Raw genomic sequence first — 18,184 nt, 5'->3', positions numbered from 1 at the left:
ATCTGGTGCAACTTGGGCTGCGTTCACACCGAACATCGTGGTCCCTGCGATCTTTGGTGGCGCGGGATCATTTTGTACATTTTGTGACACGATGGACGCGATGTGAGTCCGCGTTCACCAACGTTTAGTGCGTGAAAAATGCAATCCTTTGTGGTCCTCGGGTTCTAATAATGGCTGGTTTAGAGAGGAGGAGGAGGAGGAGCCTGTCATCCCCACAGATACCTTTTCTAACACGACCAAATAATCCAAAAACACAGACCTGCTAACTCCACAAAAACTCTGTGTGCTGTGCAGAGCGTCGGGTGGCGCTGGCTTTACGCCAACATCTAAAAGACTATGTCCAGCTGCCGCGCATTAACGCTCACTATTAACGTTCTGCCCTGTGTGCTGATTGGTCAGCCGGGCTGTCGTCCGCCACGTTATAACCGCTTGCATATAAAGTTGTGAATTTTCTGGCTACTTAAGTGTTTCAGTTGGTCCGGTGCGACCAAAATTAGATGCAAAGCAGCTCGTAGTTCCTAAGGCTTTTGTCATGGTTGAGGAATGACTAAATCCTGAATTTAGTCCAGACATGTGCCAAATAGGTGCAACCCCACCCAGGTGTTAAGTTGAACTAAGCAAAACTGGACCCACAAGCTAAAGTTCAGGAATTTAATTACAAAGTTCAAAAGAATTAACAGTTATTTTTAGAGTCACTGAGCTGGGGAGGGTGCGAATCCAGGAAATATCTAATACAGGCTGGGTAAGAGAGGCTAATCTAGATCTGTAGTTTGAAGTGGTCTTGGATGAGGACAGTGTGGAGATGGAGGAAGAAGCTCAACATGCTGAAGGACCAGGGCAGGTGAGTGGCTAAAAACTTACACAATGTCCTTTACATGTCCACTGCAGACTGGTGGAGACTGGCCACTTACTGACCGTTGTCAGTTGGTTGTGTGTCAGTCAGCATGTTGTGTTTCAGGTGTGTGTGTGTGTGTAAACCAAAGTCTATAGAGGAAATCAGCGATTTTACATCAAGGCACACAGCAGTTGTTGATCCACTTCTGCCTCCACTGCTCAATTCATGTGTGTTATTTTATGAATTCAGTGCTTGAAAGTCGTCAGTCGAAATTTACCAAACTAGTCAGCAGTAAACCAGCAGCTCCTGTTTTGTCACAAGGTAAAAAAACGTTGATTTTCTCTAAGGACTTTGGTGTGGGAGAGTAAGTCGTCTTCAACCCTCAGAAAACAGCACGTTAATGCAACAAACGGACTCTTAACGTAGTGTGGACTTAGTTTTTGAGACGTGTTGAAAGCCTTTTTGTCTGGTGCTGGTTCCCGGGACTGTTTCATTACCACATACAAAAAAACCCCGCGCTGTTTTTAGTTTAAACACAATTTCACAGTCGGACGTTCTAGTTTGATTTCATTTGTGTCGGATACAGAAATGAGCTCATGCGACGGACACTTGGGACGTCACGACTCTGGACTACAACTGGACGCTGTGCCTGCACGGCTTAGTGGCTGAAGACAAAAATACACCTTCTCTCAGGACTTGGTTGTACTTCTTAGCGGAGCGAGGGAAACTGATAGCTGAAATGGTCAAAGATGGGGCGCAGCTGTGTAAGATCACAAGTCTGCGATCATCGCGCCTCTTAAGTTACAGATGTCAAAAGTGCAAGGACAAGTCAGCGGCAGAGAGAGAGAGAGAGAGAGGGAGAGAGAGAGAAAGAGACAGAGGGAGAGAGGGAGAGAGAGAGGGAGGGAGAGGACGCGGTTGAGAGTCCACGCATGCTGGCAGAGGTGTTAATCTGTGTGTGTGTTATACACACGTCTTCGTTACCTCTTTAGGACCTCTTATGGCACAAACACTGACCTTGTCAGGACCAGTCATCCTCGCGGAGACCTAAAACCTGGTCCTAATGAGGAACAGAACCTCAGGAACTGGTTAAGTTTAGGATAACATTTAACTGGTTTTGGTTAAGGATTTGGGGAGACTATAGAAATGAATGGGAGTCATTGCAGTCCTAGAAAAGCCACACAAACCTGTGTGTGTGTGTGTGTGTATTTATATCTTTGTCCAGAGAAAACATACAAACGTGTCTTTGTGGGGACATTTTGTCTGGGCCCCACAGCTTTACAGGGCTTTTCAGAGTTAAGACCTGGTTTTAGGGTTTAGGTTAAGGTTATCATGGTTAAGGTAAGGGTAAGGGGCTAAGGGGAATGCATAATTTATGATATAAAAACAACAACTTTGTGTGTGTCTTTGTACTTGTATTTCTACCTTTGTGAGGTCTAAAAACATAGCTTTTTCAGAGTTAAGACCTGGATTTAGGTTTAGGGTCAGAACTGGGTTAATGTTCAGGGTTAAGCACTTAGTTGTGAAGGTTAAGGTTAGGTTAAGGGGCTAAGGGGAATGCTTTTTTTGTCTGTACGACCTTTTCTGACCGGCAGTCCACATGGAGACCAAAACCTGGTCCTGATGAGGCAGAACCTCCTTTCTGAAGCTCTGGTTGAGGTTATTGGGAATATATAAATTTTAGTTAAGGTCAGTATAAGTCTTGTGATATAGATCAGGTTTATAACACAATGTAACGTCATAACAAGAACAGTTGTCCACACCTGTGACTGTGTTTGTGTGTGTGTTCGTTCTCACAATTGCTACCTCCTGAGGACATTTTCTAGTATAAACACTGTCAGGACTTGTCAGGACCAGAAGTCGTCATGGAGACTAAAACCTGGTCCTGATGAGATAGAACCTCACTTCTGAAGAACCGGTGAAGGTTAGAGGTTAGTTTTAACCTCTGAAACAAAGTCTTTGTTTGAGGCTGGAAGTGAATGAAGAGTATTCTTTACAGGAATAGCCACACAAACGTGTGTGTGTGTGTGTGTGTGTGTGTGTGTGTGTGTGTGTGTCCTTGTACACTAATCAAGTGTCCATCTCCGGTTGATCCTGTGCCAGAATAACCTCCAGCTGCCTGATGCCTGTTCCCTCTTTCTTAAATCAATGTCACCGCCGAGCTCGCCTGTTCTCTAAATATGGGGGATTGGAGAAGAGCGTGCAGCACACACAAGGGGGGGCGGCGTCCATCAGACACCACATTGTCAGAGGACACAAATTAAAGCCGGATTTGATTGGCCGGCTCTCATGTGGTGGGGGGGGGGCCCTCTTGCCCAATCCTGGTCATTTTCAGGAAAAGTGTCGGGAGGGATAAGAGGCGACATAGGGGAGCCGGGTGAAGCCACTGTCCACTGTGTACAAGGGAGGGAGCGCTTCTTTTGTCCAGGACGTCTGTTGTGTTGTTGTCTTCACCGCTGTCTGTTGTCCAGCACAGCCAGCCACCATGGTAAGAAGGAGGTGAACGGAGGGGACAATGCAGAGAAGGAGACGCAGCTTTTACGCGCCTTTGTGGATTGGTTTTTGTTTTTGTTTTTGTTTTGTTTTCTCACTGATGCAGATTGAGATCCAGGCGGCAGAAGATGGAACAAACAAACCAAGTTCCTGTGCTGACCCTCATTCATCATCAGCTTTACATTTACTGCTTTTGTCTCCTGGGATTCTTCACATTCTTGGGGAACACACTTTTAAACCATCCTTTGCAACAGAAACGTTTATTTTTCCGACTTCTTCTTCAGTTTGTTGACAGAATTATGAGATTTACTTCTTTCTTTCTTTCTTTCTTTCTTTCTTTCTTTCGTTGTGCTTTTGTGTTGCGCTGCTTTGTCGTCAATCCCACTACGATTGATATTTAGATTGGAGAGAGCGAGAGCGAGCGAGACTAAAGATAGAACTCTCACAGCTGAGTAAAGTGAGAAGACATTTCAGTGTCCTAACTTTGGACGTTCACCTTGAAAAACAATCCCCTTCCAAATCCTCTCTCTCCCCAAAGTGACTCTTAAATTAGATTTAAAGGAAACTAATGAGCGGGTTTTTGTGTCCGAACACGTGTCAAACAAACTGGAAAAGAAGTCACAGAGAAACTTGAGGTTTAAGGTTTTAAATAGGATCGTTAGGATGAGAAAAACCCAGCGTTTAAAGGGAAACTTGTCGTGTATTTGTAAATAGTGGCGTTGCCCTTTAAGAGCCATCATCAACATCAATGTGCCGACAGCTGCGGGGATTAAACGTGACTTCTTACCTGACCTAACGCTGTTTCCACTGCTGCACTCTTCTCTTGCAACACTCCTCTCTTCAGTCTCGTCGGAAGAAAATGCTTCATAATAATGTTTTTATGTGTTTACATGTGTAAATATTTTATTTTATTATTTTAATATAATTACACATATCATACATACTTTTTTTTATGCAAGAGTTTAGTTAGTGAAACACGTCAGTTAACACTAACAATGTAAGACAATTACACGTTACTACATGTATAACCTGTGTGGGAAAGTAATTACTACATTATTACACATTAACCAGTAAAACCATTGTTGTAACTGTGTTCTCAGTTGTCTTTTCTACATCATTACATGATTCATTAGTACTTACATCATAAATGTCTACTCTTTTATTAAATGTCTTTAATACATTATTACATGAGTAATTAGCATTACCATGATGGCATGTATACTCTGTTGTCTTAATCCACCGTTTACTACATTATTACCTACTAATGCATTATCATGGTAAATGTGCACTCAGTAGTAATTACTACATTAGTACCTACATACGCAGTATTATAATCATGGTAAATGTGTACTCAGTAGTAATTACTACACTATTACCTACATACGCAGTATTGTAATCATGGTAAATGTGTACTCAGTAGTAATTACTGAGTACTCAGTAGTAATTACTACACTATTACCTACATACGTAGTATTGTAATCATGGTAAATGTGTACTCAGTAGTAATTACTACACTATTACCTACATACGCAGTATTGTAATCATGGTAAATGTGCACTCAGTAGTCATTACTACACTATTACCTACATACGCAGTATTATAATCATGGTAAATGTGTACTCAGTAGTAATTACTACACTATTACCTACATACGCAGTATTGTAATCATGGTAAATGTGTACTCAGTAGTAATTACTACAATAGTACCTACATAGGCAGTATTATAATCATGGTAAATGTGTACTCAGTAGTAATTACCACAATAGTACCTACATAGGCAGTATTATAATCATGGTAAATGTGTACTCAGTAGTAATTACTACATTAGTACCTACATACGCAGTATTGTAATCATGGTAAATGTGTACTCAGTAGTCATTACTACACTATTACCTACATACGCAGTATTGTAATCATGGTAAACGTGTACTCAGTAGTAATTACTACACTATTACCTACATACGCAGTATTGTAATCATGGTAAATGTGTACTCAGTAGTAATTACTACACTATTACCTACATACGCAGTATTGTAATCATGGTAAATGTGTACTCAGTAGTAATTACTACACTATTACCTACATACGCAGTATTGTAATCATGGTAGATGTGTACTCAGTAGTAATTACTACACTATTACCTACATACGCAGTATTGTAATCATGGTAGATGTGTACTCAGTAGTCATTACTACACTAGTACCTACATACGCAGTATTGTAATCATGGTAGATGTGTACTCAGCAGTAATTACTACACTATTACCTACATACGCAGTATTATGATCATGGTAAATGTGTACTCAGTAGTCATTACTACACTATTACCTACATACGCAGTATTATGATCATGGTAAATGTGTACTCGGTCGTAATTACTACACTATTACCTACATACGCAGTATTATGATCATGGTAAATGTGTACTCAGCAGTAATTACTACACTATTACCTACATACGCAGTATTGTAATCATGGTAAATGTGTACTCAGTAGTAATTACTACAATAGTACCTACATAGGCAGTATTATAATCATGGTAAATGTGTACTCAGTAGTAATTACCACAATAGTACCTACATAGGCAGTATTATAATCATGGTAAATGTGTACTCAGTAGTAATTACTACATTAGTACCTACATACGCAGTATTGTAATCATGGTAAATGTGTACTCAGTAGTCATTACTACACTATTACCTACATACGCAGTATTGTAATCATGGTAAATGTGTACTCAGTAGTAATTACTACACTATTACCTACATACGCAGTATTGTAATCATGGTAAATGTGTACTCAGTAGTAATTACTACACTATTACCTACATACGCAGTATTGTAATCATGGTAAATGTGTACTCAGTAGTAATTACTACACTATTACCTACATACGCAGTATTGTAATCATGGTAGATGTGTACTCAGTAGTAATTACTACACTATTACCTACATACGCAGTATTGTAATCATGGTAGATGTGTACTCAGTAGTCATTACTACACTAGTACCTACATACGCAGTATTGTAATCATGGTAGATGTGTACTCAGCAGTAATTACTACACTATTACCTACATACGCAGTATTATGATCATGGTAAATGTGTACTCAGTAGTCATTACTACACTATTACCTACATACGCAGTATTATGATCATGGTAAATGTGTACTCGGTCGTAATTACTACACTATTACCTACATACGCAGTATTATGATCATGGTAAATGTGTACTCAGCAGTAATTACTACACTATTACCTACATACGCAGTATTATAATCATGGTAAATGTGTACTCAGTAGTAATTACTACACTAGTACATACATACGCAGTATTATAATCATGGTAAATGTGAACTCAGTAGTAATTACTACATTAGTACCTACATAGGCAGTATTATAATTATGGTAAATGTGTACTAAACCATGTCTGTGTGTACTTGTATGTAATCTTCACTATGTTATTAATACTTCATATATGTATTAGTATGATTATTGATTATTATGACATGTGTATTGAGTACAAGGACACAGACGTGTGTGAAACATAGTTATAAACACTTTATTCATGTGTGTGCAGACAGTGATTGATTAAAGGACCAGAGTGTGACTGTAGGATGAGGTCAGAGTCATGACTCAGCAAGTGTTAGATGTACAGTCGCTGAGAGGAAAGGTGTGTTTCCACCTCTCCCTTCATCCTTTCATCACTCCTGTTTAGCTTTGATGTTTGTGTATTTTTGTCACCTGTATTTGAATTGTTTTTCTGTTTTTTAATCATGTAGTGTAAGGTAATCTTGAGTGCTTTCAAAGGCGCCCTTAAATTAAATGTATTATTATTATTACTGTTATTATAATTATTATTAATATCTTTGTGCATTTTCTTTTTTTCAGCCCACTGACGCCCAGAGCGATGCCCGCTCCTTCCTGACAGAGGAGATGATTTCGGGTCAGTCTCCTCCCCCACATTAGTGAGGATCCTCCTTTATTTTTATCTTGTAACAATGTCCTCGTCTCATGCAGAGTTCAAAGCCGCCTTCGACATGTTCGACACGGACGGCGGCGGTGACATCAGCACCAAGGAGTTGGGCACCGTGATGAGGATGCTGGGCCAGAACCCGTCAAGGGAGGAGCTGGACGCCATCATTGAGGAAGTGGATGAGGACGGTGAGATCATGAATGCAAAGACTGAAGCTTACCACTAATGATTTGAACATATTAGACATATGTTGTCCTGACTCTAGACTGTGAAGGTGAAGCATAATAAATAAAGTGATACACTTTACATCTGCTAAGTATATTTTAGTTTACATTTGAACTCACAGCAGTGAATCAACAACTCCTGTTTTCCATTGTCTGAATGGAGTTTTGTGCGATGAGAGAGACACAAACTTCAGTTTCCTGTTGGAAAACAGTGTCTTCAGGTGTGAAAAGGCAGCAAATGTTCGTATACTTGAGCAGGAGTGACTTTTATCAGGTGATACTTTTGTTCAGTGGCTGAAATCTGTCTTTTGACAACACCACCAAAAAAACACATCATTTGTCTGATACTGATCAAAATCACCTGGATTGATTGAGTTTTGATTGGATATCACAAAATAGAAGGAAATGAATTGTACAGAACCTTAAATATTCCATAAAGGCATCATTTAACACAGGGGGACTAGAATAAGAGTGAGTGCTGCAAAAACACACACAAGACAAATATCTTTCATATTTAATCTTTACATTTCCTTGTTTCAATAAAGAAGCAAATACTTTGGCTTTTTTGCATTTTTGAAACTACCATGTTTTTCACTTTCAGGCTAAGAATAATAATAATAATAATAATAATAATAATAATAATAATAATAACAATAATAATTCAGACTTATACAGCATATGTCAAGGCTTTACACAGCTGAGGAGAATCTCCATCTCACTGCCCTCCTCATGTGTTTATCTGTCACCTCATGTGTTCACCTCTCGCCTCCATAATGTGTTCTCTGTCACCTCATGTGTTCACCTGTCGCTCCTTCATGTGTTCACCTGTCATCTCCTCATGTGTTCACCTGTCATCTCCTCATGTGCTCACCTGTCACCTCCTCATCGGTTCACCTGTCACCTCCTCATGTGTTCACCTGTCACCTCCTTCATGTGTTCACCTGTCATCTCCTCATGTGTTCATCTGTCGCCTCCTCATGTGTTCACCTGTCATCTCCTCATGTGCTCACCTGTCACCTCCTCATCGGTTCACCTGTCACCTCCTCATGTGTTCACCTGTCACCTCCTTCATGTGTTCACCTGTCATCTCCTCATGTGTTCATCTGTCGCCTCCTCATGTGTTCACTTGTTACCTCCTCATGTGTTCACCCGTCATCTCCTCATGTGTTCACTTGTTACCTCCTCATGTGTTCACCCGTCATCTCCTCATGTGTTCACCTGTCACCTCCTCATGTGTTCACCTGTCACCTCATGTGTTCACCTGTCACCTCCTTCATGTGTTCACCTGTCACCTCCTCATGTGTTCACCTGTCGCTCCTTCATGTGTTCACCTGTCACCTCCTCATGTGTTCACCTGTCACCTCCTTCATGTGTTCACCTGTCATCTCCTCATGTGTTCATCTGTCGCCTCCTCATGTGTTCACTTGTTACCTCCTCATGTGTTCACCTGTCACCTCCTCATGTGTTCATCTGTTACCTCCTCATGTGTTCACCCGTCATCTCCTCATGTGTTCACCCATCACCTCCTCATGTGTTCACCTGTCACCTCCTCATGTGTTCATCTGTCGCCTCCTCATGTGTTCACCTGTCACCTCCTCATGTGTTCACCTGTCACCTCCTTCATGTGTTCACCTGTCATCTCCTCATGTGTTCATCTGTCGCCTCTCATGTGTTCACTTGTTACCTCCTCATGTGTTCACCTGTCACCTCCTCATGTGTTCATCTGTTACCTCCTCATGTGTTCACCTGTCACCTCCTCATGTGTTCATCTGTCGCCTCCTCATGTGTTCACCTGTCACCTCCTCATGTGTTCACCTGTCACCTCCTCATGTGTTCATGTGTTCATCTCCTCAGGCAGTGGAACCATTGACTTTGAGGAGTTCCTGGTGATGATGGTGCAGCAGTTGAAGGAGGACCAGGCTGGAAAGACTGAAGACGAGCTCTCTGAGTGCTTCCGTATCTTTGACAAGTACGACAAAGAATCCATGTTGCATGTCATGCCCTCCCTCCCACTGCCCTCCCTCCCTCCCTCCCACTGCCCTCCCACTTCTGTCTTTTTAATCAGGGGCTGAAACAGCGAGGAATCTATTGTTTCCCTTCAGATTATTATTATTATTCCGTGGCTTTGCGGGCATTTTTGAGGGGGTATACGAGCATAAACAGTCTTTTAAACTTGGATTTACCTAAGTGACACAAAGGTAGAGTATGGAGCAGCAGCAGAGCAGCAGCTCCTGTGTCACTGTGAGACAAAAACACTGATTTTCTCTACTGTACAGACTTTGGTGTGGGAGAGTGAGTGGATTACATGTTTCAATACATGAGTCCATCAGGAGGTCTAACTAAATAAATTAAATATTTATTGTTTCTCCACCGTGTGACATTTATATTGGCTTTTTTCTTTCTTTCTTCTGTTTCCATAGGAACGGAGACGGTTTCGTTGACCGGGAGGAGTTCGGATACATCCTGCAACTCACCGGAGAGCCGGTCACCGAGGAAGATATCGACGAGATGTTTGGAGAGTCAGACAATAACAAAGATGGAAAGATTGATTTTGACGGTAAGTCTGTTTTCTGCTGTCGAGGAGAGAGTTTAACAAGTGGAAAAGACGGAAGTAACACACTTCCCAGTGTCCGAGTTCCTGAGTGGGGTCAGACAAGAGACCTGGTTCTGACACCTGGTGCAGTTCTTTGCTGCAAACCTTCACAATTCCCTGTAAGCCATTCAAATATAAGTGACAAGTGCTAGCGGATAAAAGAGAAAATAAGAAAAGATTCAATAAAACAGACAAACTGTTTTTGTTGAGATTGTACCTGTTGTGTTAAAAATCTTAGACGGACCCACACACACACACACACACACACACACACACAGCGAGCTTTGATTGGACGTGGTGTCGGTTCATTCATGTGACCTGCGAGTGAAATTCTATCCACTTGTTATTTGCTTTTGCAGTTTGGGAAACCCGTGTCTATTTCTAAATTAGTTTCTTGTTCAGATTACGCAACAATAAACGTATGAGCTGTTTATGAGCGAGCTTTAGAGTCAGGACACAGCGTTGACCCCAGCGTTGACCCCAGCGTTGACCCCAGCGTTGACCCCAGACTCTACAACCTCTTAAAACCCAGTATGAGACGTAGATTTTTATCCTTTTTACAGTTTTATTGTATGTTTTGCTGTTAGTTCTGAGGTCTATGAGCTCTTATGTTTCTATATTTGATTTGTTTTATTTATCTCTGGAGTACAGTGCTTTGTCTCGGTTGTTGTCTTTTAAGTGCTTTATAAATAAAGTTGGATTGGATTGGACAACCTCATGATACACAAGTTATTTTGAATAGTGATCACGTCTTATTCAGAATGGATCAGAAAAACAAATGTAACACACGTGCCTCACCTCTGCTGCCACCTACTGGCTTTATTCCACACTGCACTTTAGGTGATGTTTATTTTCCACAGCATTTGCAGCCATTTTGACAGGAAATGGCAGAAAAACACCCTTAATGTTGCAGACTAATCACATTAACGATGGCTCTGTTCAGTTTCGTGCGACAGTGATAAAAATGGAACTCAGCCGTCATTAATTGGATTATTTAACACCTGTCGCCTGCCAAACTGGCTCCATTGTTTCCGTTGCTCTCGATTTAGCCTCACGTCTGCCCTCAGTTACCAGTGGATGAGGACACATTTGTTCTTGTCCTTGACACGTCATCTGGGCAGAACGTTTATTTCTTGTGTGGTGTCCTACAACTATTGTGTGATTGGCCAGTAATTTGAAGTGGGCGTGGTTAACATGGAAGTGGTCTGTGAGGACTTCCCAGGAACTCTGCACTTGAGTTATCTTCTTGTTCTTGTTCTTGTTCTTGTTCTTGTTCTTGTCACCTGGAGAGAAAGACCACATTTCTCTGTTCCTGTGGAGTCATTCAGCCATTCACCCTTTCACCCCCTCATTCATTAACCTGTGTGACGGTGGTGGTGCTGTGTGTTGGTTGCCTGATATTCACTGTCTCTGTCTCTGTCTCTCTGCAGAGTTTCTGAAGATGATGGAGAACGTGCAGTAACGAGAGCAGCTCTACATTCCTCTGACCGCCTCGTCCTTGGAGAGAATGTAAAGCAAAACTCCCAAAACACTGGAAATCTAATAAATATGATGTGGTTTCTGAGATGGACACACATGGACACATGCATTTACCCCCCCGCCCACCCGACCCCTCTTCCCCGTCTCATATGAAGAAGAAGTCCCAGGACTTGGTGGCGATATCTATAAATATCCGCTCAAACCATTTAAGACGAGGGCACTTTCTCCCCTCGCTCGCCCCCGGTGTCTTGCGTGGCCCACCCCCAGCTGTCCTCGGGGCAGCTGCTGCTGCTGCTTCAGAAATGCTACACCCCACAAACCCCCATAATCCCCCCTGCTGCTCAGACCTGCACCCTTTCCTCCACCCTCTGATGTGCTTTCTAAATAAATCAACTCTCTCCTTCTGCTAATTGTTCATCTCGATTGCAATTATTCCACCGTGTGCATGTCCCGACACGTCCTGTGTCTGTCTGTCAATCTGTCAATCTCAGAAACACACACACACACACACACAATATTTAATGATCATTTCGTCAAGGTTTCTGTGATCTATTTTCTTTCCCTTTGTGTCTGTAAGCTTTCAGAAAAGATGCAAAAAAAAAAGTAATGATGTTATTAAACAAATGTTGTAATGTTACAACAACATTTTATTAAGGTTACAAAAAAATAAAAACGTCCATGTTAGTGCATTTGTTTCCCTGAAAGCTTACAGATGACCTAATGTTACAAAAACTTTACTGACGTTAACAAAACATGTTACAAAATGTTGTAAAGTTAGAAAAATATGTTTTACAAAATGTGACAAAAACGTATCACTAAGTATATTTTTTTAGAAACTATATTAAATAATAATGAATTACAAGATCCTGGAATGACTATAAAAAAAATAGCTGCAGTCGCCCCCTTGTGGCACTGACAGATAACTGTATCGTATGTTCTCCATTCACAGTTATCCCAATCATGATGAAAAATTCCCCGCAATTAACCGATTGTTTGTTTTTGTTTGTATCGTGTCATGTCCCTGTCTCAGTGGACACAAACAAGCACACACGCACATTTCCTCCACTAGAGGGCGCCGTTCTCCCTGTCCCAGAGCCACAGATCCTTCCTTCCATTGCACCAACGACTTCCCTGAAAACTCGAGTCGAGAACTATTAAAACGTGCAGAAATTCGCAGGCGTGATCCACGTCAGCTCTCGCTCTGTGCTTGATCTTCACGCAGCAGCAGTCTCCTCTCCCGGCTCGGAAATCGCTGCCCCCCAGTGGTGAAGGAGAGGAGAGGTTTGAAGCCGAGCAGCCACTAACTAACAGACGGCACTAGAGGCTGGAAACAGAGCGGATGAGTTGGAAAAACGCAGCTCACCCACTTTTTCCCTCTGGGTTTATAGCCTGCAATGGCCCCCCCACCACCTCTCAAACACCAACATCCCTCCCCTTTACTCCATGACGGCCGCTCTCTGCTACGTCCCACTTCCTCCTATCCTCGTCTGTCACCGCCCGCCGCCATCCTCCGCCTTCAGGAACTGCCCGCCTTATAAGGAGCATCAGGTTGTGTTAAGTTGTGACAGATTAGTGGCATCATGGGAATACTTTCACCCCCCTCAACCCTAAAATCTGCCTGCTATTCAGGGACACGGCTATAAGGGTGGAGGTGGACTCATGGTGGGACCAGCCCTGAAGAATTCTTGTCTTGGTTTTAAATTGCACATTGAAACACCACCATCACAAACATATTACTTTAAAATCCTTGGCCCCTAAATGTAAAAACAACAATGGGCCCAGACAAGATCCAAGGTGTACTCCTTTTCTTTGTCGTTGGTCCATTTTAACATAGTTTCTGAGACTCAGGGGCCATTTCCAGAGTCCCCTCGTGTTCATTTAAAGAAATGGACACTTCGCATGAAAGAAAATCACAGTTTGTGTGTGTTTTAAATTTAAATGACCCTTTAATTTTAAGACATAAGGTAAAATATGCGTCTCTTTTTAAATATAAATGTGTTCACAGTGTGTCAGAGTGATTGAACGAACCAGGTGACAGAGACAGAGTGACATATCTTGTGCATTTTTCAACTCATTGCTTCATTTACGTCTCTCTCCATGTTTCTCTCCTCGGCCGCACATTTTCCCTCCTTCTCTTCTAAAACCCGCACTTTACTTCTTCTTCTTCTTCTTCTTCTTCTTCTTCTTCTTCTTCTTCTTCTTCCACATTCTTAACTTTTGTGACTTGGAGAAACCCAGAGCGTTCCTCTTCAAAGTGTGATTGGCTTGCCCTGGCCCCAGAACCCTAAAAGTTCAGGATACTAAATCTGGAGGCCTGTGAGAGTCAGGGGGCGGGACCTGGCTCCCCCGTTTAAAGTGTCTGTGAACCCTCACTTGACGTCTAGTCTCTCTGTCCGGGTGCACGCGGATTGACCACTCCTTTGGGCTGTTTTCTTTTATCCTTGGATATTTTGGGGGGGAAGAGCTAACCCGCAAACATGGTAAGAACAGTCGCTCGTGCAAAATGAGGTTTGGAATAATTGAGGAAGTTGAAAACGTTGAGGCCAGAGCAGACATTATTTATATATAAGTATATTTCATAGATGTTTGAGATGTTTGAATGCATTCAATCCAATAACTTTGCATGTTTTATTTTCCTGTTTGTGATGTTAATATTATCTAATTGGCTTCCTTCAAATGTTTTTGACACGTCTTCATTGAATCATCTATGAAGCAGCTACAGTTATATTTAGAAAAGGTTCTTCATCCTGTGTAGAAACTTCAGGTGGGGTGGTTTATTTTTCTGTCAGCAGGGCGGGCGTCAGTCAGTCAGTCAGCTGTGGATTCTGCTTGAGTGACAAATTCTCAGGGATTGCATGTCTGCAGGCCTTATACAGCCAAGCCCCTAATGTGTTGAGCCTGAAATAGCCCGCACTCATTTTCACCCACGGCCACAGGAAACCTGTTGGAATGCGGCCCGCGGCATCACACACACAACTGACACATTTAGTTTAGAGTTTCAGCACAAACATCCACAACACTAAATACATATAATAAGTCAATAAAAATAACAATAACTGCGGACTGTAATGATCTGTGGGAAACGTGTGATATTTTGTTGATTGGAATATTTACAGCAAGTAAATACATACAAGTACATACACAGTATAATAGTATCATTTAAAATGATTTATTTTAACAAAATCATTTCAATTTTGTTTTTATGTTTTTTTTTATTCCACAGTGAAATCCACCAGTGCGGTGTCAAAAAACACAGATTTAGTCTAATGTAATCTAAAAAATACATACCACACAAACTGTTCATGAATGGGTTAAACTGGACTATAATCTGAGTGAATGACGATCATTGTCCATGTTTTTTATTCCAGACTGACGCCCAACAAGAGGCCCGCTCCTACCTGAGCGAGGAAATGCTGGCTGGTGAGTAAAGTAACCAAACCCCGCCCCACCCCTTCTGCTCCACCCCCCTGCCCCTTTAAATAATGATTACGCCCCTGGATGACATTCGCCTCCATTTCCTGCAATTTTTTTGAATGAATATTCCAGAAAAAGCAGATAATGTGGGATTATTTGCTCCCAAATCCTTCACACAGTTGTAGATTTGTGACATACAGGCTCATTTATTCATATTGTAGCAACTATAACATATAAAATATATCAAATACTGAGTAGAAAAAGCCACAAATGATTTGGCCTTTAACTGTATAACTCATGTGTAAAACCATAGTAATGAATGAAAGTAATTTAATCATTAAAAAAAATTCCTAATAATATGATCATGTGACGTCACTGGGATGGGTGAATTCTCCATGATGACACTTACACGTAGAAGCTTTAAAAAAACAAAACTGCTGACAAATATCTGGCAAAACTGAGTACAGTCAATTTTATTGTTTCATTTAATTATTGTATTGAGTAATTAATCAATTGAACGTGTATTCCTGACTAATGATTCATAAGCAAAGTTAATAAATAAAGGGTGAATTTAGAAAAATAAAGGAGGAAATTGAACTTACATTCTAGCTCCTACACGTGTATTATTAGCAGTATCACCATGGTAGCGCCCTCCTATCATGAAAGTGTCTTCATGGCGAGTGTAAGGTTTGATTTGTCGCCGGGATTTTGACGGGCGTCTCTTGTCTCGCGCAGAGTTCAAAGCCGCCTTCGACATGTTCGACACCGACGGTGGCGGTGACATCAGCACCAAGGAGTTGGGAACCGTGATGAGGATGCTGGGCCAGAACCCGACAAGAGAGGAGCTGGAGGAGATCATCGAGGAGGTCGATGAGGACGGTGAGTGTTTAACAACAAAACAGGTTTTTACGCGCAAGCAAGTACAAACAAAACTGCATCAAACACGTACAAATAGAAGCTGCTCCGACTTTAAATGACACTTCAGAAGTGTGCACATGTGCTGATGAAGTTGTTTTCACTTCATTTCTGCGTCTCCTCTGAATGTGGCTCGTGCGTAAAACCGTGCGTAAAAAGACGAGCGCCACAGGACTACAAATGGATACTCGAATAAAAGTACAAGTATCTTTAAAGATGAAGTCACTTTTTTTAATAATATTACTTAAGTAAATATTAAGTAATATAAATATTAAGTAATATTACATTTTATAAAGATATAAAATGTGCTTAACTTTTAGAAGTAAAAGTATTAACACTAGGGTGAGGTTCAATTCCTGGCCCTGCTAGTCTATACTATGTGTCCTTGAGCAAAGACACTTAACCCCACGTTGCAGCGCGTGAATGGGTGTGAACGAGGTTTACAACACTGGCCTCTGGTTGAACCTTCAGGTAGCGGTTCCATCGACTTCGAGGAGTTCTTGGTCATGATGGTGAGGCTGCTGAAGGAGGACCAGGCCGGCAAGAGCGAGGAAGAGTTGGCAGAGTGTTTCCGTGTGTTCGACAAGTAAGACACTGCATCATCATCATCATCATCATCATTATAATTATATCCTGATTGTTTGTGTTTACAGTGTTTCACGGGCCTGTGTGTTGTTGTTGTTGTTGTAAACAGGAACGCCGACGGTTACATCGACAGAGAGGAGTTCGCCCTGATCATCCGCAGCACCGGTGAGAACATCTCAGAGGATGAGATCGACGAGCTGCTCAAAGACGGAGACAAGAACAACGACGGCATGCTGGACTTTGACGGTATGTGCACGCGCAACATGACAAGGACGATGATGATGATGATGATTAGAGGTTTTTGCAGGATCGATGCCGATTTTCTTGGCTCCTTTTGTCTAAAACAAGTTCAGTAACTTCAGTAACCAGTTATAGAACAACATTATTGCTCTCTCTCTCCAATCTACATTAACGTCTTGGTGTATGTTGAATAAAAAAAGTATAATCTTAATAATAATATATGTGTGAAACAGTAAAAAAAAAGAAGAAATTTGAAAATGGAAAATATTGGCCCAGTTGGCCCCAACCAATTAGTTGGCTAATGTTTATTTATGTTTTATTATGTATATGTATATATACGAATATATACACATACATAATATATATATATATACATATATATATATATATATATATATATATATATACATGTATATATATATATGTGTGTGTATATATATGTATATATTATAAGATGATTTTATGTCAGTGTAGACGTTATTCTTACATTTGGACTTTAAGCAACACTATGGTGGTTCAAAATGTGTCATCAACACTGACATGTTGTCCCGTCTCCTTTTCCTTCTCCAGAATTCCTCAAGATGATGGAGAATGTGCAGTAAAACCAGAAAGACTCATGGACATTCCTCCTCCTTCTCTTCCTCCCTGTGAAGCCCCCTCCCAAACACACCCACTAAATCCTCTCCCTCTACACCACACATGTACACACACCCACACACCGTCCTCCTCCATCCTGTCCACCTGGTTCACCGCCTCTCTTCTCCATCCTTGTAGAGATCCTCAACAGACAGCTCGGGCACCCAGCTGTGGAGGTTGGGGTCGCAGGCTCAGCTACACTCTTCTCCCCATCAGCACGTTTGTGCGTGCGACACTGTCGAAAGGAAAGACGACAAACGGGGATTTTTCACTTTGCAGTAAATGCATGGCGTTGCGTGTCATCGGCGACAAAACAACCCCCCGCCCCCTCCCTCCCGGCTCTGCTGGTGAAGCTCTGATCTAGATGTAGTCTAGATAGAACAGCAGCCTCGTTACCTGCTGCTTAGACCAATTCAATCCAACCACCTTCACTGTAAAAAGGTCATTTGCTTGAATAACAGAATAAATGAATCATATTTATGGTCTGTGTATAAAAAAAAAGAAAACACTTTTTGTGTTGAGGAATATCAATAAAATCTGTTTGTTTCTTCTTTTTGTCCATTTGTGTTTCGAGCTTGGGTAGTTTTGTCTTTGACTCAGTGGAATTACGTTGGGATTTTCTGGGAAACTGATGAACACATGACGGCCTTGTGAATGTTCAAAGGGCACAAAACAGTGCAGAGTGCATCCTTCTTAATCTATTAGAATCATCATTTCAATGTTCTAGGAAACATCTAATCAACTTTATTCAACTTTTTCTGGACCAAACAAGTAAATAATGTATCGACCAAATGAT

The 18,184-nt window shown here is 41.4% G+C and overlaps 2 protein-coding genes across 3 annotated transcripts; both read left to right on the top strand.

Annotated features, from left to right (window-relative positions):
* The first annotated feature begins 480 nt into the window (after nucleotides 1-480).
* LOC131468817 (troponin C, skeletal muscle) lies at nucleotides 481-12,008 on the top strand. 2 transcript variants are annotated; one of them, XM_058643446.1, is made up of 6 exons: nucleotides 481-841; nucleotides 7,218-7,272; nucleotides 7,347-7,490; nucleotides 9,381-9,495; nucleotides 9,947-10,083; nucleotides 11,550-12,008. In XM_058643446.1, the coding sequence occupies exons 1-6, from the start codon at nucleotides 803-805 to the stop codon at nucleotides 11,579-11,581; spliced, it is 522 nt and encodes a 173-aa protein (XP_058499429.1). In that variant the 5' UTR covers nucleotides 481-802; the 3' UTR covers nucleotides 11,582-12,008. The 2 variants fall into 2 exon arrangements, with proteins under 2 accessions (XP_058499429.1, XP_058499430.1); XM_058643447.1 differs by lacking the exon at nucleotides 481-841 and adding an exon at nucleotides 3,183-3,323.
* Nucleotides 12,009-13,967: 1,959 nt separating this feature from the next.
* tnnc2.2 (troponin C2, fast skeletal type, tandem duplicate 2) lies at nucleotides 13,968-17,769 on the top strand. The gene is made up of 6 exons (XM_058643448.1): nucleotides 13,968-14,078; nucleotides 14,967-15,018; nucleotides 15,748-15,891; nucleotides 16,399-16,513; nucleotides 16,622-16,758; nucleotides 17,323-17,769. Exons 1-6 carry the CDS (start codon nucleotides 14,076-14,078, stop codon nucleotides 17,352-17,354), a joined length of 483 nt encoding a protein of 160 aa, XP_058499431.1. The 5' UTR covers nucleotides 13,968-14,075; the 3' UTR covers nucleotides 17,355-17,769.
* The last annotated feature ends 415 nt before the right edge of the window (nucleotides 17,770-18,184 follow it).

The sequence above is a fragment of the Solea solea genome, chromosome 11 (genome assembly GCF_958295425.1).
Source record: "Solea solea chromosome 11, fSolSol10.1, whole genome shotgun sequence".
NCBI lineage: Eukaryota > Metazoa > Chordata > Actinopteri > Pleuronectiformes > Soleidae > Solea > Solea solea.
Note: the sequence above shows the minus strand (reverse complement) of the source record. Positions and strands in the feature narration are given on the sequence as shown.

Excerpts from the sequence above, each read along its gene's own strand:
- tnnc2.2 (XM_058643448.1), top strand. Across the intron at positions 16,514-16,621 it reads TGTTTCCGTGTGTTCGACAA|GAACGCCGACGGTTACATCG; the intron begins GTAAGACACTGC and ends TGTTGTAAACAG. Across the intron at positions 16,759-17,322 it reads CGGCATGCTGGACTTTGACG|AATTCCTCAAGATGATGGAG; the intron begins GTATGTGCACGC and ends TTCCTTCTCCAG.
- LOC131468817 (XM_058643446.1), top strand. The coding sequence starts at position 803 with ATGGAGGAAGAAGCTCAACATGCTGAAGGACCAGGGCAG. Across the intron at positions 842-7,217 it reads ATGCTGAAGGACCAGGGCAG|CCCACTGACGCCCAGAGCGA; the intron begins GTGAGTGGCTAA and ends TCTTTTTTTCAG. Across the intron at positions 10,084-11,549 it reads TGGAAAGATTGATTTTGACG|AGTTTCTGAAGATGATGGAG; the intron begins GTAAGTCTGTTT and ends GTCTCTCTGCAG.